Source organism: Podarcis cretensis, assembly GCF_951804945.1.
Source record: "Podarcis cretensis genome assembly, chromosome: 6".
NCBI lineage: Eukaryota > Metazoa > Chordata > Lepidosauria > Squamata > Lacertidae > Podarcis > Podarcis cretensis.
In genome coordinates this window covers 4,100,896-4,124,725 of record NC_137175.1, presented here as the reverse complement: position 1 = coordinate 4,124,725, position 23,830 = coordinate 4,100,896, and the positions used below count along the sequence as shown (strand labels likewise).

General features: G+C 46.9%; 1 protein-coding gene across 3 annotated transcripts in view; it reads right to left on the bottom strand.

The window, feature by feature from the left end:
* The window catches only part of RBCK1 (RANBP2-type and C3HC4-type zinc finger containing 1), a 37,237-nt gene extending 23,204 nt beyond the window's left edge, over positions 1-14,033 (bottom strand). The window contains exons 1-2 of one of the 3 annotated variants that reach the window (XM_079979496.1): positions 13,953-14,033; positions 2,473-2,548 (exon numbers count right to left, since the gene is read on the bottom strand). In XM_079979496.1, coding sequence (XP_079835622.1) covers positions 2,473-2,494 — 22 coding nt within the window. In that variant the 5' untranslated portion in view covers positions 2,495-2,548; positions 13,953-14,033. Of the gene's footprint in view, positions 1-2,472; positions 2,551-12,153; positions 12,245-13,897 lie in introns of those variants that run through there. The other 2 variants (XM_079979498.1, XM_079979497.1) reach the window with 2 other exon arrangements.
* Positions 14,034-23,830: the final 9,797 nt, after the last annotated feature.

Below are 23,830 nucleotides of genomic sequence, written 5' to 3'. Positions count from 1 at the left end.
TTAATGAATTGGTGAGTTCGTGGCTTCTCCGCTAGTGAGGTGTCAAGGACAATTTGCAAAATGACAGGAAGGGACTCTCCAGATGGGGAGCAACTGCTGTTTTGGCAGGGGTTGGTGCGCATTTATGTGCGCGCATGTGCAAAATGATTTATCCAATTTAGATGCTGCCTTTATCCAAAGATCTCAGGGCAGTGTACAACATGGAGAACATACAGTGGTACCTTGGTTCTCGAACGTGATCTGTTCCAGAAGTCGGTTCGACTTCCGAAACGTTCAAAAACCAAGGCGTGGCTTCCAATTGGCGCAGGCACCCTGGAAACGATAGCTGACAACTGCATCGGACATTCGGCTCCCGGAAAATATTCGAAAACCGAACACTTACTTCTGGGTTTTCGGTGTTCGGGAGACTCAGCATAGTCATAAAAACAGAATACACAGCATAATAATAAAATAATCATAATATCAGTCCCCGGAATACGTATATTTTGCAATATGTCACTTAACCTGTTTACAACCTACTGCTGTAAATTTTTCTTGATCGTTTTATCTTTTGGTAAGCTGCTTTGAGGGTTTTTTTTTCTACAACCGAGCGGCATGCATGTTTTATGAAACAAACAAATTGTTGCAAAAATAGTGCACTAGCGATGGATGTAAACTGGACTTCATTCCTCTTTTGCCTGTTGTTCTGCAATACTTCCATGTATCTCAGTAATGTCTACACTGGCTGGCAGCTGCTCTCCAGGGTTTCAGGCAGCGCATTCGCAACTTTACTAGAGATGCTGGAGGTTGCCCTTTCCTACTCTCCTGGTGGGCACCTGCATTTGCAAAGATTTGCTTGGGATTCTTGCCCTGCAGGGGGCGGGGTTGGGCCAGATGACCTTTGGGTTCCCCTCCAGCTCTACAATTCTATGACTCTAAGCCTAGTTGGGTCAAGCCAGGCAGGGCTGCAGTTCCCATTCATTGCAGTAGGATTGCAGGCTGTGCCCTAACATGGAAAAAGGGCTGAGGGTGCCTCTTATTCTGTTGTAAAAGGAGACAATTGTGGGACGTAATCCACTGGGAGCAGTCAAGTATAACATTCCTTGTTTTCCTAGAGTGGACATGCAGGGGAATGTTTGGTCCAGCCAGTCGAAAACTTCCTGTTTCCTCCTGGCTGGAGCGTCCTTCCTTTTGCATGTGACTAGTAGGTGGGTGTGACCTTACCTGTCCAGGTAACAAAAGGACAAGGCATGCAACACACTCTCTTTCACTTCCTTTGTCGTTTGAGCAGCTTCTTAGCTAGCAATGGTCCTGCTAACTTCTCAGCTGGCAGAAGAACTGGGATTATTCCCCTATATGGGGTTAGATCAGCGGTTCTCAACCCTTGGGTCCCCAGGTGTTGTTGGACTACAACTCCCATCATCCCTAGCCAGCAAGGCCAGCGCTCAGGGATGATGGGAGTTGTAGTCCAACAACATCTGGGGACCCACAGGTTGAGAACCGCTGGGGTAGATCCACATGTAGATATTTGTAACCAAGTCTGCCTTCAGAGATCCAACCATAGAATCATAGAATCCTAGAGTTGGAAGAGACCACAAGGGCCATCGAGTCCAACCCCCTGCCAAGCAGGAAACACCATCAGAGCACTCCTGACATATGGTTGTCAAGCCTCTGCTTAAAGACCTCCAAAGAAGGAGACTCCACCACACTCCTGGGCAGCAAATTCCACTGTCGAACAGCTCTTACTGTCAGGAAGTTCTTCCTAATGTTTAGGTGGAATCTTCTTTCTTGTAGTTTGGAACCATTGCTCCGTGAACTGAACCATGAACTGATGTGAGTAAACTTCTTTTATTGACTTTGAGTAAGACTGTCATGTCTTTATTCTTTTAAGAGGGATTAAAGGGAATTTACCAGGAATATACAGTGGTGCCCCGCAAGACAAAAAACCCGCTAGACGAAAGGGTTTTCCGTTTTTCGAGGCACTTCACAAGACGAATTACCCTATGGGCTTGCTTTGCAAGACGAAAACGTCTTGCGAGTCTTGCGATTTTTTTTGCTTTTTTCTCCCTTTTTCTAAGCCGCTAATAGCCGCTAAGCCGCTAATAGCGCTAATCCGCTAATCCGCTAATCGGGTTGCTTCGCAAGACGAAAAAACCGCTAGACGAAGAGCGGAACGGATTCTTTTCGTCTTGCGAGGCACCACTGTATAGGGAGAGGCTTACACAAGCCTTCAGCCAGCTTATCTGCTGTGCATGTAAAAGGGGAATGTAAAAGGGGAATGTAAAAGGGGAATGTAAACTCTGCTACATAAAGAAACTTGCTAGCACACGTTAGGAAGGATGTTAATAAACAATATATCCTCTCCTGCCACCCTGAACATTCCCACAGCAACAAGGTCCTTGAGAAAGCAACCCCAAAGAGACATCTCCAGTTCTTTAGTATGCATGCTGCAGACCAAAGTCAGCCATCTCTCTCTCACACACACAATCCCACCTTTTCTCGTTGCCTCATCCATAAAGGCTGCTCTCACCAATCGCCTCCAGGGCCACAAAATTCATATGTGGTGGACCTGTAAAAGGGTAAAAGAATATTGGGAAATAATTTATAATGAATTGAAAAAAAAAAATATTTAAAAGTACTTTTCCCCAAAAAAGCCAAAGTCCTTTTTGATGGGGATAATTCAGATGGGAATTCCCAGGTGTCAAAAAAGGCTATTTATGTATGCCACTATTGCGGCCAGTGTTTTGTTAGCCCCAAAATGGAAAACGAGCGAGGTCCCAACCAAAGAAGAATGGCAACTTAAACTGATGGAATATGCCCAGCTTGCGGATCTCATTCTATAAGAGAACAAGAAGATCATACGTTTAAAGAAGACTGGGAAATATTTGCTGAATATGTGGGGGGAAACTGTACACTTGAAAACGCTGGCAGCACTAAGATAAATTCAACAGTGTAAACAAGTTTTGATGGATGTGTTAATGGAATACTGAATGGTTTAGTTTATGTAAAATATGCAGGGATTTATGCCATCCAAAATGAACAATGAAAGAGAAGAAGGGAAGTCACTGATATTTTAAGGTTGTTGAATGAACGTTTTAAATCGTAAAATAGAAAACTTAATAAAAATTATACACACAGAGCCACAAATTTCAGAGGCTGTTCAAAAAGAAAGATGAAATAATGAAACGTTTAAGGCTTCGCAGGTCTTGCCAGACAGAACCTGTGCATTTGTTCACAACAAGAAGGGATTACCTAGAATCATAGAATTGGAGGGGACCCTGAGGTCATCTAGTCCAACCCGCTGCCATGCAAGAAGGGAATTGAACCTGCAACCTTGGCATTATAAGCACCACGCTCTATCCAGCTGAGGATTTGGGCATGATGTCTGGCTGCATATATGTACAGGACCACCCAGGCAGAGACACCAGAGGACCCCTGTGGTGGTAGTGTGTCAGACGAGGACTTGGAGACACTGGGTTCGAATCCCCACTCAGCCATGAAGTTCACCAGGTGACCTTGGGCCAGTCACAGCTTCTCCGCCTAACCGACCTCACAGGGTTGTTGTGGGTGCAAGGACAACCCTGAACACCACCTTTAGCTCCTTGGAGAAAAGGGTGCAATATCAACCCAGTAAATAAACTGGGAGCTTGTGGGACTCTCTGCTTCCTTACTTCTTGGGAGCATCCTAGATCTTTTTTTTTTTATAATATTTTTTATTAATTTTAACATATAAATTATAAAATGTACCACAAAACTTATCACTTATACAATCCTTTTAGACTTCCATCAGCACCTCTGATGATCCACCATTTTAACCACCTCTTATGCATTTCTTAACTTTACATCTCTTACCAAATCATCCTTCCCCTTATCCATTTTTACAATACTTCTAATAATACTCCTCATAAAACTTCTTGCAACCCTACAAACGTCGTCTGTTCTTCACAATTACTTTTCAAATAGTCCGTAAATTTACTCCAGTCTTCCGTGAATTTCTGGTCTTGCCAGTTTCGAATCCTTCCTGTTAGTTTATCTAATTCTGCATAGTCCATTAACTTCATCCTGCATTCTTCAATTGACGGTAACTCTTTTTGCTTCCATTTTTGGGCCAATAATATTCTTGCTGCTGTTATTGCATATAAAAAGAACTTTCATTCCTTTCTATTTATACTACTCCCCACAATGCCCAATAGAAATGCTTCTGGTTTCTTTATAAATGTATATTTCAACATTTTTTTCAACTCATTATATATCATCTCCCAGAAGCATTTCACCTTTTTACATTCCCAGGGAGCATCCTGGATCTTCAGGAACAGATGCCTGAGGCTGTGCCCTTTCCCATGTGCCTCTCTATGTGCGCAGAAGTGCACACTCGTGGATGACTTGGACATTTGGAAACCCCTCTGTGGGTTGCCAACGTATTCACTGGGCCCTGACTGGGCAAGATATGTAGGACATAATGTTTGAGGATTGGGAAAGATTGTGGAAGAAAGGGGTAAAGTTTACTGCATGTACAATGTTAAAGGAAAATATAATGAAACTGATGTATACAGTGGTACCTTGCAAGACGAATGCCTCGGAAGACGAAAAACTCGCAAGACGAAAGAGTTTTTCGTTTTTTGAGTTGCTTCGCAAGACGAATTTCCCTATGGGCTTGCTTCGGAAGACGAAAACGTCTTGCGAGTTTGTTTTCTTTTTCTTTCTTTCTTTTTTTTTAATGATATTTATTAAAGTTTCCAGAATAGAAAAAAAGAAAAGAAAAAAGAAAAAGATAGAATTTACACTTAAAGCCTTAATTTCATTGACATTTTTCCAGGGCTCCCCCCCCTCCTCCTCTTGTATTCCATTTCCATTAGATTGATTCCACAAATTCTTACCCCAAATTTTAAAACCTTATTATAATTACAATTAGCCCATTTATTCAAAATTAATTTATCTTAATTAACCATTTCTCTTTAAAATTTTTATACTTCCCTAAAATCGACCCCAGTTCCCTTCCACGAATTCCCCTATTTTTATCCCACAAAATAAAACAAGAAAAGATAAAAAGATATAATTTTACAGCCTTTGGGTTCCAAATCTCCCTCCCCCCTTTCCCGGTTTCGATCCCCAAAATCCATCCATCTGTCTACTGCCGGCCTGGAGATCCCATGTCCATATCTAGATCTCTCTCAATTCCACTTTGCCGTCTTTTTGGTAATTTCTAATTTCAAAAGGTCCAATCTTGGAGAAACTCTCAGAAAAGATCATTCTTCTTCCATCCAGACCTCTATATTTAAGAGTATAACTCAGATTCTGTTTCTTGATCCTTTTAAAGTCTGGATGTCCCAAATGCTCCAACTTCGAGTTTAGTCCAGTTCTTATTCCTCAGGTTTCTTTTCCTGTTCCGCTGCAAAAACTTTCTAATTCAAAAACTTCTGGTTCCTCCACAGAGGCTTTATTTGTTCAGGAACATAAACTTACGTCAAGTCCCTTCCTTTCTTCAATAGATAAATCCATTGTCTCCTTTAGTGTAGAAACCTCTGTAGACAAAATAATGCTTCGTTTTTGCAGCTTTCCCAGGAGATAACAAATCTGTTCAATTCCATGAGTATTTTTCCACTTGCTGCCACTCTTGCAATGTCCCAAAACTCCCTCTAGAGGGAATCTGGTAACTTAGTTTCTTTACAGATCAGACCCTAAAGTCAAATAACTTGTTGCCATTGTTTTCAATAATTTGTATCCAAATTGTAACGAACCTAACCAGCAAAGTCATCGTAACAAAGTTCTCTTTTATTCTCCTACTTTGACAGCTACTTTGACAGCTGTCAAAATTTCTTTGTCTCTTCACCAGTCTCTCATAACGGATCGCTCCCGGTTCCCGGGGGTTACATTTTAATTCTCACAAACCACTCTTCTCCTCCAGCACAATTACTTGTAATTTCCCTTCGTGAAATTAACTTTTTTCGAATAAGCAAATTCTTCTCTCGATCTTAGTTATCAAATCCTTGCGTTAAAACATCTACAACAGGGGGGGGCGGACTTCCTTTTTGCACCTCCCCCGCTCGCTCCGAATTCGTAAAACAAATTTTTCCTTTTAAGTCCGATAAATTTACTCACGGGTTGTTCTTTTTAATCCAAATTTTCAAAAGAAGAAGTCGTCGCTCTCCGTCGAATGGCATGCGGCTTCGCTAGGCAGGGGAAGCAGTGGACTCACAGCACCACACACCCCCGTCACCCGTTCCGCAGCCTTTAAAAAGGCTCCTTCGCGGGTCGGGGGGGCGCAAACGGTGCCCGCCGAGTCACCAAGTCCATGGGCATCACCGCCCACGGTTTTTGAGGGTCCCCGCGTCACCGGCGCGGCGGGACCCAACCCCTGCCCAGCAGGCTCCCTCCCGGAAGTCTGTTTCCTTTTTCTTAAAACCGCTTGAAGAGGTGCAGTTGCGACTTGACCGTGCTTCGCAAGACGAAAAGACATGCAAGATGAAAGACTCGCGGAACGAATTAATTTCGTCTTGCGAGGTACCACTGTAGATGATACTTGACTCCTGTTAAACTAGCAAAGATCTATCATAACTGTGATAACCTATGTTGTAAATGTAAAGAAAAAGAAAGTACCTTTTATCACATGTGGTGGACCTGCCCCAAGGTGAAAGACTTCTGGGAAAAGATTTATAATGAATTGAAAAAAATGTTGAAATAGACATTTATAAAGAAACCAGAGGCCTTTCTTCTTGGAATAACAGGTATGGAATTGCCCAAGAAAGATGTTAAATTATTTTTGTATGCCACAACCGCTGTGCAAATCTTACTAGCTAAGAAGTGGAAATTGCAAGAAGTGCCAACTGTGGAAGAATGGCAGATGAAGATGATGGATTACTCGGCGCTAGCCGGCCTGACCGGAAGAGTCCGTGACCAGAAGGAGGAAGAGTATCAGGAAGAATGGACGAAATTCAATGACTATTTAGTTAAATATGTTAAGTTAAATTAATTGGGAAAAGCTTGCAATTGCCAGATAGGCTTAGGATTTAAATATGTAATATGATGAATTAATATGTTTAATGCTGAATGAATATGAAAAAAATAGGTTAAGCGATCAAGTTAATTATATAAGAATTTGGATTTGGAAAACTGTTAAAATGACATTTACTGAAATTCAACTAGGAGGATACGAGGAAGTCACTTAACAATGTTAATAAGATTAGTTTTAATAAGATTATGATTTATGTATGTATGTTTGTTTGTTTGTTTATAAATTTGTGAAAATCACAGCCTAGGACCCTCGTACTTATGGGACCGCCTCTCCCGGTATGCCCCACGGAGAGCCTCAAGGTCCATAAATAGCAACACCCTAGAGGTCCCGGGCCCTAAGGAAGTCAGATTAGCCTCAACCAGAGCCAGGGCCTTTTCAACACTGGCTCCGGCCTGGTGGAACGCTCTGCCTCATGAGACCAGGGCCCTGCAGGATCTGATCTCTTTCCGCAGGGCCTGTAAGACAGAGTTGTTCCGCCTGGCCTTTGGCTTGGAATCAATTTGATTCCCTCCCCTTCTTTCTTTTTTCCTTTCTCCTCCTGTGATGAGGCTGCATTTTAATATTTTAATGTTTCAATATTTTAATGTTGTATTTTAATCTTGTTTTTAAGTTGTATTCATTCAACTTGTTTTTATTATTGCTTGTTAGCCGTCCTGAGCCCGGCCTTGGCTGGGGAGGGCGGGGTATAAATAATAATAATAATAATAATAATAATTATTATTATTATTAAACTTGGAGGGGGGACTTATTCACTGGGCCCTGCTCCTGCGCTTTCTTAGTAGCAACTGGATATGTAACCACCAGCAGGTGAATGCAATTGTGTTCATAACAGGTGAAGATTAGCCTGCTAATCTTTCTAATTAAGCTGCTGCTGCTGTTATAAGAGCAGATGAACATGCCAGCTGCTCTTTTCCTGGTCCCTTGGCAACTCCAAGCCATAAGTCATGTGATCCACTCCCTGCAAACAAATCCTCAAGCAGCAGAGGAGAAAAAGAGTTGCAGAAACTATTCCTTGGTTATGAAAGAGTCCCAAAACAACACATACACACACACGCAAAATTTCCCCCAAGTAACAGGACACACTGAACATCTACTGATAAACTGCAGCCTGAGTGCTACACAGGTCGCCACTGCTCTGGGAAGAGTTCTGTGTAACCCTCATGCTGACACAGCACTCCTTGGCCAAGAGAACCCAAACACAGTGGCGTAGCGTGGGGGGTGCAGGGGGGGGCCGGCCGCACCGGGCGCAACATCTGGGGGTTAGGGTTAGGGGGCGCAAATCCACGGGTTAAAGGTAAAGGTAAAGGTACCCCTGCCCGTACGGGCCAGTCTTGACAGACTCTGGGGTTGTGCGCCCATCTCACTTAAGAGGCCAGGGGCCAGCGCTGTCCGGAGACACTTCCAGGTCACGTGGCCAGCGTGACATCGCTGCTCTGGCCAGCCAGAGCCGCACACGGAAACGCCGTTTACCTTCCCGCTGGTAAGCGGTCCCTATTTATCTACTTGCACCCGGAGGTGCTTTCGAACTGCTAGGTTGGCAGGCGCTGGGACTGAGCAGCGGGAGCGCACCCCGCCGCAGGGATTCGAACCGCCGACCTTTCGATCGGCAAGCCCTAGGCGCTGAGGCTTTAACCCACAGCGCCACCTGCGTCCCAATCCACGGGTTAGGGGGCGCAAATTACTTGCCTTGCCCTGGGTGCTGACAACCCACGCTACGCCACTGCCCAAACAGATACAAGAAAATGTCACTTGGTAACTTTTGTATCACTTTTCTTTTCTTTCTTTCTTTCTTTCTTCAAAAAAAGGAAGCCCTTTCGCTCTTCCTGTTTTGCTCATTTTCACAGATAAAAAAATCACAAGCAGATTCAACCAAAATTTGTATACCTGACAGTTTTACAGCCCACTGCCACCCATTCTGCTTTGCCTTAAATTACTTGTTTGGGCTCTTTCGTTAGATTTGTTTTTTTAATGCTTGGGAAATCAAATGTTTATCTTCACATACACACACCCAAATTACCTAACACCCTTCGCCAGCCAACCCAGAAGCTTTTATAAACTTTGAACCTTGGAAGAAAGAAATACACACCATGAAGTTCCTGGTATATATTGATTGAGCAATAAGAGGCACTCTGAAGTCTGACCGCTCTCACACATGCAATCACTTATTTATTGCTTGGGAAAGGTGCATGCCTCTTGCTCGGGGGGGGGGGGTAATATATCCAAGCAGCGTACAACTCCAGTTATAAACGCTGCTTCATAGTCGCTCCATCACCTTTGTTGCCTGGGCCTGAAGCTTTTCCAACTCTACAATATCCTTTTTGAGTCGAGGTGACCAGAACCATTCATAGGATTCCAAATGCGCTCGCACCACTGATTTGCATAATGTAGGGCACAGATATTGCAACTTTTACTTTCAGATCCTTTCCCAATGACCCCCTTTGCAGTGACACACTTAAGAAGCTGGCATTTGCTTCATGGGGTGTGGGGGGGTGGGGGTGTCTCCGGGGGGGGGGGGTGTCAGAGAGACACTTTCTGCAAGGTGCATCTTGAGTACGGCTTTTTGTTTAAAATGAAATGATTGGGTGCTGGTCCCATTGGAGCAGAACTCCAGGGCACAAGCCCAGGGACCCTCTTCAGGAGAAGGAGTAGTGGGGTGGGGCGGGGGGTGGCAGGCAAACACCTGCGATACACTGACGATATTTTTATTACCTGGACACATGGTCAACAGACCCTGCACACCTTCCACCAGACATTCAATGACTTTCACACCACCATCAACCTAACAATGAATCAATCTATGCAAGAAATACATTTTTCGGACACTACTATAAAAATGGGACGCGGGTGGCGCTGTGGCTTAAACCACAGAGCCTAGGACTTGCCGATCAGAAGCTCAGTGGTTCGAATCCCCGCGACGGGGTGAGCTCCTGTTGCTCGGTCCCTGCTCCTGCCAAACTAGCAGTTCAAAAGCACGTCAAAGTGCAAGTAGATAAATAGGTATCACTTTGGCGGGAAGGTAAATGGCGTTTCCATGCGCTGCTCTGGTTCGCCAGAAGCGGCTTTAGTCATGTTGGCCACATGACCTGGAAGCTGTACGCCGGCTCTCTCGGACAATAAAGCGAGATGGGCGCCGCAACCCCAGAGTCGGCCACGACTGGACCTAATGGTCAGGGGTCCCTTTACCTTTACCTTTTATGCAAGAAATACATTTTTGGACACTACTATAAAAGTGCAGGATGGGCGTATAGACACCACCTTATACCGTAAACCAACTGACTCTTGAGAGTCCCATGGACTGCAAGAAGATCAAACCTATCCATTCTTAAAGAAATCAGCCCTGAGTGCTCACTGGAAGGACAGATCCTGAAGCTGAGGCTCCAAGACTTTGGCCACCTCATGAGAAGAGAAGACTCCCTGGAAAAGACCCTGATGTTGGGAAAGATGGAGGGCCCAAGGAGAAGGGGACGACGGAGGACGAGATGGTGGGACAGTGTTCTTGAAGCTACAAACATGAGTTTGACCAAACCACGGGAGGCAGTGGAAGACAGGAGTGCCTGGCGTGCTCTGGTCCAGGGGGTCACGAAGAGTCGGACACGACTAAACGACAAAACAACAACAACTGACCGACAAACATATCTACATGCTTCTAGCCACCATCCCAAACAATCCATTGTATATAGCCAGGCCCTACGTTACAGCCACATCTGTTCCAACTCTACAGACAGAGACTCTCACCTAAGAGATCTGCAGCAAACCCTTCTAGAACTAAAATATCTGCCTGGTTAAGTTAAACAACAGAGCCAGACTGATACCCAGAGAGAACTTGCTGCAAGAGAGACCCAAAAAAGAAAATAACAGAACACGACTAGTAATCACATACAGCTCCCAAGTTAAAACAGTTCAACGCATCATCAGAGATCTACAACCTCTCCTAGACAATGACAATTCTCTTCCTCAAGCTCTGGGAGGAAGACCTTTCATCGCCTACAGACCCAGTCTTAAACAACTCCTCACCCACAATAATACAACAACCAGACTTAACAAGGACACTGGTACCGGAGCCTGCAATAAACCCAGATGCCAACTTTGCTGCCACATACACCCGGAAAACACCATTACTGGCCCGAACAACATCAAAAATACCATCTCTGGACTATTTAATTGCTCATCTTCTAACATTGTGTATGGCATCAGTGCCCTTCAGCTCTCTATATTGGACAAACAGGCCAAACCCTACGCCAAAGGATAAATGGACATAAATCTGATATCAGGAATCACAAGATAGAGAAACCAGTAGAAGAACACTTCAATCTCCCAGGACATTCTAGACAAGGTCTCAAAGTAGCTGCCATATTACAAAAGAATTTCAGAAATAGACTGGAAAGAGAAGTTGCTGAATTGTAACTTATTACCAAACTTAATGGGCGCAGGTGGCGCTGTGGGTTAAACCACAGAGCCTAGGACTTGCCAATCAGAAGGTCGGCGGTTCGAATCCCCGTGACGGGGTGAGCTCCCGTGGCTCAGTCCCTGCTCCTGCCCACCTAGCAGTTCGAAAGCACATCAAAGTGCAAGTAGATAAATAGGTACCGCTCCGGTGGGAAGGTAAACGGCATTTCCGTGCGCTGCTCTGGTTCGCCAGAAGTGGCTTAGTCATGCTGGCCACATGACCCGGAAGCTGTACGCCGGCTCCCTTGGCCAGTAAAGCGAGATGAGCGCCGCAACACCAGAGTCGGTCACGAATGGACCTAATGGTCAGGGGTCCCTTTCTTTACCGATCAAACTTAAAACCATGGAGAGACCTAGTCTGAATAGAGACATTGGATTCATATCTCATTATACATGATATAGATATTTTTAGCCATCTCACCCCTTGCTTTTTCCTGTAAGACCAACTGCAGTTGTTAACAGTCATCAACAGGTTTACCACACCTATCAGCCAGTCACCCATTCCCACCACCTTTCTGAGTAATACCCCTCCCCACCCTCTCACTGTATATAAGGGTGTGCTGACTTCTGTGTCAGTGTATCTGAAGAAGTGTGCGTGCACACAAAAGCTCACACCAATAACCAACTTAGTTGGTCTCTAAGGTGCTACTGGAAGGATTTTTTTAATTTTTTATTTTATTTTGTTTTGACTACAGCAGAGCAACACGGCTACCTACCTGTAACTAGAACAGGGGAGCGATTTTAGCACATCTTGAAGTCAGTGGCCAATATAGGGCCCGATTCTAACCAGAGTCTCAAATTTCTTAACTGCACCACAAAAGGGGTGAAAAACAGGAAATAAAAACACAAATTCTGCTCCGCTAGGCTGATGCCATTTCATCAAAACCTCAGTTTTTTTAAGTGGGTCATTTTAAGTGACAAATATTATTTCCGAGGGTAGAATGGCATGTTTGGTAAACTGGCTGGCTGGGGGCCAAGGGTGACATTGACACCTGCATGGCCCAATTCCTCGCCAGGCAATTTCCTCTCCAAATAGCCTCTGAGCAGTGGCATAGCATGGGGGGTGCAGGGGGGCCGGCCGCACCGGGCGCAACATCTGGGGGGGCGCACTCGCCGCCTCCGGACTCGCCGAAGAGCCTCGGGCGCAGGCTGTAGCAGAGCCCCATGTCTCGCGGAACCGACGAGCTGTGCGCGCGTCTGGGCTGAAGGCGTCCGGCAGGCAGCGGCTCTCAGCGCTCGCCGCGGAGGGCGCGCCAGGCAGCCCCTCCTCACAGCCCCGCCACCGCTGCAGCTGCTGGGCCATGTTGCATTTTCCTCGCCTCTCTGCCCTCCTCCTCCTCCGGGCAAGCGGCGTCGTTTGGGCGGCAGCACCAGCGGCAACTCGCCTCAGATCACCTGACACGGACCCGCCGCCGCTGCCGTGGCTACCTTACCGTAAATACCCCAGCCCAGGCAGCAGCAAGAAGCAGCTGGCAGCGGCCGGAGGTTAGGGGTTAGGGGTGCAAATTACTTGCCTTGCCCCAGGTTAGGGGGCGCAAATTACTTGCCTTGCCCCGGGTTAGGGGGCGCAAATTACTTGCCTTGCCCCGGGTGCTGACAACCCACGCTACGCCGCTGCCTCTGAGCATGGACAAAGTGAAGGACAGAAATAAGCAAGCCCTTGCCTGAGACGCAGCCTGGCAGCCTCTCTCCCCCCCCCCTCTTGCAGAGGACCCCTGGCAAAGGGTACCAGCAAATCTGAAATTCAGACACCCCCCAAAATTATGGTCTCTCAAACCCCCAGGCGCTCCAAAAGAACAGACTGCGGCGCAATCCTACTCTTAAGCAGGTTACTCGGAAATAAGTCCCGTTGTGCTCAACGAGGCTTTTGCTCCCGAGTAAGCGCGTTCGGTGTTGCAAACCTCGCCGAAAGGGGCACCCCGGGGCTTTGGCGGTGGGTTTGCTCACAACCGCCCTGTAAGGTAGGCCAGGGGTGTTGGCTACTTGGTGGAAAGTGAGGAACCAGGGGCAAAGGCGGGTCCGCGGCGGGGATCGGGGCCGAGAAGACCTGCCCCCAAAGGAGAAGCTTCAGGGGAGCGCGGAAGGGGGCGAAAAACTTTGGAAAGGGGAGCTTAAAAATAATAACAGAAAGATCCAGCTAAAGTGAAGACCCTTTTAATGGGATTTTAATGGGAGCTGAAAAGGTAACTTTGCACGGAAGTAAGACCCGCCGCAGAGATCCCGGGAGAAGCGCAACTTCCCGGCCCGAAGGAGCAGCACGCACGCGGCTCCTTTCTTCCTTGCGCGCGCGCGCAAAATGCGCATCCCATCCGAGCGGATCGCGCGCAACCGCACCCCAACGCGCCCCGTGATTGACAGAAAGAGCACCCTCGAAGCTTCCCTCCCCCACCCCCTGCTTCGGACCCCCCTCCCCTCCCTCCCTCCTCGCCCCCCTAGGGGGTAAAGGGGGTTTCCCCCCCTCTGTGCCCCCTGGAAGGGGATCTGGGTGCGCGCCCCGGCCGCGCGCGACACTGACCTCTCCGGCGAGGCGGCAGCCGCTGCTGCGGGCGGATCCGCGAGAGCCGCCGGCGGCAAAGCGAAAGCGAAGGCGGGCGCGGGGGAGGCGGAGCGAGGGGACACGTGGCCCGCCCCCTCCTTCCTCCGCCTCTTCCTCCCACGCCCCCTCCGCCGAGGGGCGCCCCCGCGTGCGGACCGAGGGAAACCCCCGTGACGTCACCGGCCCAGGCCAATGCCACGCCGGGGATCCCCAGGGAAGAAAGGATCTGGAAATTCCACGGCGTGGATCCCTCGGAAATCATACTGTATTTGGAGCTTTTGGTTTTGCTATTGATTTTGCGTTTTTGTTTTTGAGGCTTTTTCGGTTCATTTGTTCTTGTGACTGTGTGGAACCCAGTTCAGCTGATTGATTGATTGATTGATTGATTGATTGTGTGACTGCGGAAATGGGTAAAAGTCCCCCCTCCAAACAATGACTATCATCAGAGCAAGTAAGAAAAAAGTAATTTTAATTTTCAGCATCTACAATACTGTCTTATTTATTTTACAGTACAGTATATTGATTATTGCTTTCGTTTTATGGATCAGTGGTCTCGTTAGATAGTATAATTCTTTTTTTAATATTAAATTTTATTTATTAAAATAATTCAACATTAATACATACATGTTACAAATATACAAACATACATTTCATACAATCCTTAAAAATATTAATACATACCCACACTCAGTCCCACAAATACTTCATTTTCCCACCCCCTCAGTGATAAACTTCCAATCTACTCAATTGCAACTTCTTTCCACTTCTATTACTTTCTTTCACATACTTTTAAACCTGCTTCTTTTTCTGTTACACATTGTTATCCATCTTATTTAGTATTTCAGTATTAATAGCAGAACTTGTTTATTCTAATAGGAGTTCTGATTTATCAATATAATTTTGCAAGTATCCTTTAAAAACCTACCAGTCCTTGTCTATTGGAAAAGTGATATTATACCAACCAGTGGCGTAGCGTGGGTTGTCAGCACCCGGGGCAAGGCAAGTAATTTGCGCCCCCTAACCTGTGGATTTGCGCCCCCCAAACCCGTGGATTTGCGCCCCCTAACCCTAACCCCCAGATGTTGTGCCCAGTGCGGCCAGCCCCCCCGCACCCCCCACGCTACGCCACTGATACCGACAAAAACGGAGTGGCTTGCCAAATTATTGGAGTATTACAATATATCCAAAACAATGGGAGAAATTGGAAGGATCTCAAAAGAGAAGATAGACAAGGTTGTTAAATAGTATAATTCATGTTAAATTGCTGTTTTAGGGGTCATTTTTAAAAGTCTGGAACGGATTGATCCGCTTTGCATGACTTTCTATGGGAAAGCGTGCCTTGGTTTTGGAACGCTTTGGTTTTGGAACAGACTTCCGGGACGGATTAAGCTTGAGAACCAAGGCACCACTGTATTCTGGAGTTGGAAATGGGTCGCCAAAATGATGGAGGGGCTGGAGCGAGTCCCCTGCAAAGAAAGGACTTTTTCGTTTGGAGAAAAGCTAAGAGGCGACATGATATCAAATTATATGCCGCATGGAGAAAACAGATAACATTTCTCTCCCTTTGTCATAGCACTTGAATTCAGTGCGGCTGAATGTTGGAATATTTGGGGCTGGTAAAAAGGAAGCACCGCTTCTTCGAGCCGGGCAGAGGTTAAACTGTGGAACTCACTGCCATAGGAGGGAGCAGGTGGGGAATGTATGCCTAAACAGCTGTGTCTTCAAGAGCCGACAGAAGGTCAAAAATACTTACAGAAACAAGGATAATAATAATAATAATAATAATTTATTTGTACCCAGCCCACCTGGCTGGGTTTCCCCAGCCACTCTGGGTGGCTTCCAACAAAGATGAAAAATACATTAAAATGTCACACATTAAAAACTTCCCTGAACAGATGTCTTCTAAATGTCAGGTAGTTGTTTATCTCTTTGACATCTGGTGGGAGGGCGTTCCACAGGGCGGGTGCCACTACTGAGAAGCCCTCTGCCTGGTTCCCTGTAACTTGGCCTCTCGCAGTGAGGGAACCAGAAGGCCCTCGGCGCTGGACCTCAGTGTCTGGGCAGAACGATGGGGGTGGAGACGCTCCTTCAGGTATACTGGACTGAAGCTGTTTAGGGCTTTAAAGGTCAGCACCATAGAATCATAGAATCATAGATTTGGAAGAGACCACAAGGGCCATCGAGTCCAACCCCCTGCCAAGCAGGAAACACCATCAGAGCACTCCTGACATATGGTTGTCAAGCCTCTGCTTAAAGACCTCCAAAGAAGGAGACTCCACCACACTCCTTGGCAGCAAATTCCACTGTCGAACAGCTCTTACTGTCAGGAAGTTCTTCCTAATGTTTAGGTGGAATCTTCTTTCTTGTAGTTTGGGACCATTGCCCCGTGTCCGCTTCTCTGGAGCAGCAGAAAACAACCTTTCTCCCTCCTCTATGTGCCATCCTTTTATATATTTGAACATGGCTATCATATCACCCCTTAACCTCCTCTTCTCCAGGCTAAACATGCCCAGCTCCCTTAGCCGTTCCTCATAAGAAGGCATCGTTTCCAGGCCTTTGACCATTTTGGTTGCCCTCCTCTGGACACGTTCCAGTTTGTCAGTGTCCTTCTTGAGCTGTGGTGCCCAGAACTGGACACAGTACTCCAGGTGAGGTCTGACCAGAGCAGAATACAGTGGCACTATTACTTCCCTTGATCTAGATGCTATACTCCTATTGATGCAGCCCAGAATTGCATTGGCTTTTTTAGCTGCCGCGTCACACTGTTGGCTCATGTCAAGTTTGTGGTCAACCAAGACTCCTAGATCCTTTTTACATGTACTGCTCTCAAGCGAGGTGTCACCCATCTTGTATTTGTGCCTCTCATTTTTTTTGCCCAAGTGCAATACTTTACATTTCTCCCTGTTAAAATTCATCTTGTTTGTTTTGGCCCAGTTCTCTAATCTGTCAAGGTTGTTTTGAAGTGTGATCCTGTCCTCTGGGGTTTTATCCACCCCTCCCAGTTTGGTGTCATCTGCAAATTTGATCAGGATGCCCTTGAGTCCATCATCCAAGTCGTTGATAAAGATGTTGAATAAGACCGGGCCCAAGACAGAACCCTGTGGCACCCCACTAGTCACTCTTCTCCAGGATGAAGAGGAACCATTGATGAGCACCCTTTGGGTTCGGTCAGTCAGCCAGTTACAAATCCACTGAGTGGTAGCATAGTCAAGGTCGCATTTTACCAGCTTCTTTACAAGAATATCATGGGGCACCTTGTCAAATGCCTTGCTGAAATCAAGGTAGGCTACATCCACTGCATTCCCTTCATCTACCAGGCTTGTAATTCTGTCAAAAAACGAGATCAGGTTAGTCTGACATGACTTATTTTTCAGAAATCCATGCTGACTATTGGTGATCACAGTATTCCTTTCTAGGTGCTCACAGACTGTTTGCTTAATGATCCGCTCCAGAATCTTCCCTGGTATTGATGTCAGACTGACTGGGCGGTAATTATTTGGGTCCTCTCTTTTCCCCTTTTTGAAAATAGGGACAACATTTGCCCTCCTCCAGTCTGCCGGGACTTCGCCTGTTCTCCAGGAATTCTCAAAGATGACTGCCAGTGGTTCTGAGATCACATCTGCCAGTTCTTTTAATACTCTTGGATGCAGTTCATCTGGCCCTGGAGACTTGAATACATCTAAACTAGGAGTTCAGCCCTTTCTGTGTCCCCTGTTTGCATTTCACCATCTTTTCCTCTGAGTGACCCCACTGTTTCTTTGTTCTTCCTTTTGCTACGAACATACCCATAAAAGCCTTTTTTGTTGCTTTTAACTTCTCTAGCAAGCCTGAGTTCATTCTGTGCTTTAGCTTTTCTGACTTTGTGTCTACACGTGCTGGCTATTTGTTTGAATTCCTCTTTGGTGGTTTCCCCCCTTTTCCATTTTTTGTACACATCCTTTTTTAATCTTAACTCAGTTAAAAGTTCTTTAGATAGCCACCCTGGCTTCTTTAGGCACCTTCCATGTTTCCGTCTCATTGGTATTACCTGAAGTTGTGCTTTTACTATCTCCCTCTTAACAAACTCCCAGCCATCATGAACTCCCTTTCCTTTTAGTATTACTGTCCATGGGATCTCACCCAGCACTTCCCTAAGTTTTATGAAGTCGGCTTTCTTAAAGTCAAGAAATTGAGTCCTAGTACGCAGGTGGCGCTGTGGGTTAAAGCCTCAGCGCCTAGGGCTTGCCGATCGAAAGGTCGGCGGTTCGAATCCCTGCGGCGGGGTGCGCTCCCGCTGCTCGGTCCCAGCGCCTGCCAACCTAGCAGTTCGAAAGCACCTCCGGGTGCAAGTAGATAAATAGGGACCGCTTACCAGCGGGAAGGTAAACGGCGTTTCCGTGTGCGGCTCTGGCTCTGTCACGCTGTCACGCTGGCCACGTGACCCGGAAGTGTCTCCGGACAGCGCTGGCCCCCGGCCTCTTAAGTGAGATGGGCGCACAACCCCAGAGTCTGTCAAGACTGGCCCGTACGGGCAGGGGTACCTTTACCTTTACCTTTACCTTATGCTTGGCTGCTCCTTTCCGCTGTATGGTAAACTTCAGAAGAGCATGATCACTCGCGCCTAATGATCCTTCCACTTCTACCCCACTAACCAGGTCATCAACACTTTGAATTGTGCTCAGAAACGTACTGGGAGTCAGTGTAGGTCTTTCAAGACCGGTGTTATGTTGTCCCGGTGGCCGCCCCCAGTCACCAGTCTAGCTGCCGCATTCTGGATTAATTGCAGTTTCCAGGTCACCTTCAAAGGTATCCCCACATAGAGCGCATTGCAGTAGTCCAAGCGGGAGATAACTAGAGCATGCACCACTCTGGCTAGACAGTCCACAGGTGGGGAGGGTCTCATCCTGCATACCAGATGGAGCTGGTAGACAGCTGCCCTGGACACAGAATTGACCTGCACCTCCATGGACAGCTGTTGAGTCCAGAATGACTCCCAGGCTGCGCACCTGGTCCTTCAGGGGCACAGTTACCCCATTCAGGACCAGGGAGTCCTCCACACCAGCCCGCCCCCTGTTCCCCCAAAACAGTACTTCTGTCTTGTCAGGATTCAACCTCAATCTGTTAGCTGCCATCCATCCTCCAACTGGCTCCAGGATAAGAAAGAGATAATTAATTAAATGCTCATTAGGTTAATATTTGATAGAATCATGGAGTTGGGAGGGACCCTCAAGGGTCATTCAGTCCAACCCCCTGCCATGCAGGAATCACAGCTCAAGAACCCCTGGCAGGTGCCCATCCAACCTCTTCTTAAAAACCTCCAGGGAAGGGGGTTCCTTCCAAAGTGCTGCAAAATAATTTCTGTTCTTATCAAACCTGCTTGGTTTTACGTGGCCACTGTGATTATTTCACATACATTGAAGCTTTAATTCAATTGTCCCCACCCTTTTCCTTTCTGTATTTCATTTCCCTCCGACCTCACTGCTTACATGTCTGCACCTGCCAACCTTGGCTCACATTTTATTTACGCCTCTGGTAAAGGAGACGCGAGCTCACAAAAGCTTCACATATGCTGCTGTAGATCTCGGTTGTTGTTGTGGCTTTGCTCCAAAAGGACCTCTCTAGAAATGTAAAAATCTCTTTTGTTACATTTGATGGGTGTTTGGTGGAGGGCAAGGGGAATCATGGGGCAGGGTCCAGGATGCTCAGATTCCTGCCACCAGACCTCCCCTTTCATGATGTAACCATGACGTATTAGTGATGTAGTTTGGGGGGGGGGTGTAACATGGGGATTAGCAGCTAATAAAAGTTTGTGAGACTGAAGGTACATTCTTTCACCTTTGGTGGACATGCCCAAGGATTAAGACATTCTGGGAGATGATTTATAATGAAATGAAAAAGGTATTTAAATATACCTTCCTGAAGAAACCAGAGGCCTTTCTCCTGGGCATTGTCGGCCACTTGGTGCCAAAGAAGGACAGAACTTTCTTTATGTATGCTACAACAGCAGCAAGAATACTTATTGCAAAGTACTGGAAGACACAAGATCTACCCACCCGGGAAGAATGGCAGATGAAGGTGATGGACTACATGGAACTGGCGGAAATGAATGGCAGAATCCGAGACCAGGGAGAAGAGTCGGTGGAAGAAGATTGGAAGAAATTTAAAGTTTATTTACAGAAACATTGTAAAATTAAGGAATGTTAGAAGGAGGCTGGAATGAAGTTATGTGGCTTTAGCAGAAATATTATAAAGGGCTAAGTAAAAAAAAGGGACGCAGGTGGCGCTGTGGGTTAAAAGCCTCAGCGCCTAGGGCTTGCCGATCGAAAGGTCGGCGGTTCGAATCCCTGCGGCGGGGTGCGCTCCCGCTGCTCGGTCCCAGCGCCTGCCAACCTAGCAGTTCGAAAGCACCTCCGGGTGCAAGTAGATAAATAGGGACCGCTTACCAGCGGGAAGGTAAACGGCGTTTCCGTGTGCGGCTCTGGCTTGCCAGAGCAGCGATGTCACGCTGGCCACGTGACCCGGAAGTGTCTCCGGACAGCGCTGGCCCCTGGCCTCTTAAGTGAGATGGGCGCACAACCCCAGAGTCTGTCAAGACTGGCCCGTACGGGCAGGGGTACCTTTACCTTTACCTTTTAAGTAAAAATAGACTGTTAATGGATGAAAGGAGGAAAGGTAAAGTTACATTTTATTAAGATAAATTATAGGATAAAAATTGGGAAGGATGGAAAGGATTTGTTGAAATAGCTAACTGAACTAGAATACAAAAAAGGGAGGTGTGAGGAGGTCAAGGAAACAAGCAAATGAAAGATAAGTTATGGGAAGGTTTGTTGTGCTTTTTTTGGTTTTTTTTTAAATTGTTTCTATTTTTCTATTTTTCTGTTTTTTTATAAGTTTGTGTTTAATTTGGTGTGTTTTCTCTTTCTTTTTGTAACCTTTAAAACCTTAATAAATATTATTCTAAAAAAAAAAAAAAAGGAGCTAATAAAAGTTTGGAAGCTCTTTTGTTGGGGGCTTCCATCTTGTTCCACCGGGTGGCAGGTGGGAGTCCTGTCGCTACAGTCTTCAATAAAGACCAAGCCGACTGGCTGCTGTTTTGCTCTGGTATTCCTGGCTGGTGTCCTTGTTTTTTGTCCAAGGGAGCCCTCAGATCTAGAACAGCACTTTTGCAAGAGCAGAAGCTTTCAAGATCCCAAAGGCCACAGTTTGCTTGCTAGCATTCTGTCATTTGCTCCTGTAGTTCTTCCAGGAAAGCAGGAACTGTACAAATGTGCATTGGTGAATGCTTTGCAGAATCCTGCTTTCCCCCTACTGAATTTAGAACTGCGTACGCCCAGGTCAGAAGGCTGGCGGTTCGAATCCCTGCGATGGAGTGAGCTCCCGTTTCTTGGTGCCAGCTCCTGCCAATATAGCAGTTCGAAAGCATGCCAGTGCAAGTAGATAAATAGGTACTGCTCTGGCGGAAAGGTAAACGCCATTTCTGTGCACTGCTCTGGTTCGCCAGAAGCAGCTTAGTCATGCTAGCCACATGACCTGGAAAAACTGGCTGCGGACAAACGCCGGCTCCCTCGGCCTGAAAGCGAGATGAGCGCCGCAACCCCACAGTCATCTGTGACTGGACTTAGCTGTCATGGGTCCTTTACTTTTACCTTTAAGCTCAAGTTGCATCAGACTGGGCTTCCTCCTTACCCAGAATAGAAGCAAATGAAAATTCAGCTTCATGTATTTTCCAGTCCAGGAATAGAAAATAGGTTCCAGGGCCCTGGTTCAGATTTAGATTTCTGAATTGCTCCTTCACACGACCTTTCTATATTCAAGCCTGTGGGTGGGAGAGAGAGGCAACAAGTTCTGACAGGCTATTCTGTATTTGTGGGGTATGAGACATAAGAACACGTCAGCTTAGCACAGCCTTTGCCAACCTGGTCTCTCTGGATGCTTTGGGCATCTCATCATTCAATGGAGTTTCCTGTTGTCTTTGTCCATGGAGTTTTCCGGGCAGGGATACTGGAGTGGCTTGCCAGTGACAAACCTAGATAGTATCTTAAAAAGCTGAGACATCACCTTGCCGACAAAGCCATAGTTAAAGCCATGGTTTTCCCAGTACAGTGGAACCTCAGGTTAAGTACTTAATTCGTTCCGGAGGTCCATACTTAACCTGAAACTGTTCTTAATCTGAAGCACCACTTTAGCTAATGGGGCCTCCTGCTGCCACTGCGCCGCCGGAGCACAATTTCTGTTCTCATCCTGAAGCAAAGTTCCTAACCCGAGGTACTATTTCTGGGTGAGCGGAGTCTGTAACCTGAAGCGTGTGTAACCTGAAGCGTATGTAACCGGAGGTACCACTGTAGTGATGTATGGAAGTGAGAGCTGGACCATAAAGAAGGCTGATTGCTGAAGAATGGATGCTTTTGAATTCTGGTGTTGGAGGAGACTCTTGAGAGTCCCATGGACTGCAAGAAGATCAGACCTCTCCATTCTGAAGGAAATCAGCCCTGAGTGCTCACTGGAAGGACAGATCCTGAAGCTGAGGCTCCAATACTTTGGCCACCTCATGAGAAGAGAAGACTCCCTGGAAAAGACCCTGCTGTTGGGAAAGATGGAGGGCACAAGGGGAAGGGGGCAACAGAGGATGAGATGGTGGGACAGTGTTCTCGAAGCTACCAGCATGAGTTTGACCAAACTGCGGGAGGCAGTAGAAGACAGGAGTGCCTGGCGTGCTCTGGTCCAGGGGGTCACAAAGAGTCGGACACGACTAAACAACAACGACAACAATGGAGTTTCAGTCCCAAACTTCCAGAGGTTTGAAATTGTCCTCTCAAACACCAGGAAGCCACCAGGTTGTAGGAAGGCTGGATAAGAGAGTTGGGTATGTACATGTCGCCCACAGTACCTTGGGGTGCGGGGATAATTTTAGCCAAAAAAGTAGAAGTACTCATCTCAGGCTCGTAAACAGAAACTCACCTATGGCCAGTCTGTTTTGCTTCCAGCAGACCAGTTTCTAACTTTTCAAAGCCACACGGGATCAAAGGGGTTAACCTCAGGCCTGGGGGCTGAATGCTGCCCTCCAGGCCTCAGCCCCCAGACCCAGTGTTAGAAATTAGCCAGGTGTGTTTTGCGACTGGTGCAGGTCCAATTGCAAACACACGGGGATCTCTGGATGCCAGGCTAGTGACTAGAGAAAGCAAAAATGTCACCTAAGAGAAGGTTCTGAAATATTTTCCTTGAAATATTTTCTGGGCTGCATCAATAGGAGTATTGCATCTAGATCAAGGGAAGTAATCGTGCCACTGTATTCTGCTCTGGTCAGACCTCACCTGGAGTACTGTGTCCAGTTCTGGGCACCACAGTTCAAGGAGGACACTGACAAACTGGAACGTGTCCAGAGGAGGGCAACCAAAATGGTCAAAGGCCTGGAAACGATGCCTTATGAGGAACGGCTAAGGGAGCTGGGCATGTTTAGCCTGGAGAAGAGGAGGTTAAGGGGTGATATGATAGCCATGTTCAAATATATAAAAGGATGTCACATAGAGGAGGGAGAAAGGTTGTTTTCTGCTGCTCCAGAGAAAGCCACTTCCTAGCCTGCCCAGGAGGTGGGGTTGCGGGTATCACGCCCTCCCCACGAGAACAGGGGAATCCCATCCATCCACGCCTCCCCAGCCAGCCAATCGGCTGGCTGGGGGGGGGGCGTGGCTTGCCCTATTTAGGGCTGGAGCGGAGGGGGCTCGCCCTTTCAGCACCTTTCTGGACTGGGCGCTTCGCTTTAGAACCAGCGCCGAGGGCGTGTCGCACTACCTGGACGACTTTATCCTCGTGGCCGATAGCAGGCTTAAGTGCTCAGAGCTCCTTGAAGCCTTCACATCATTAGCGGGGGAACTGGGGGT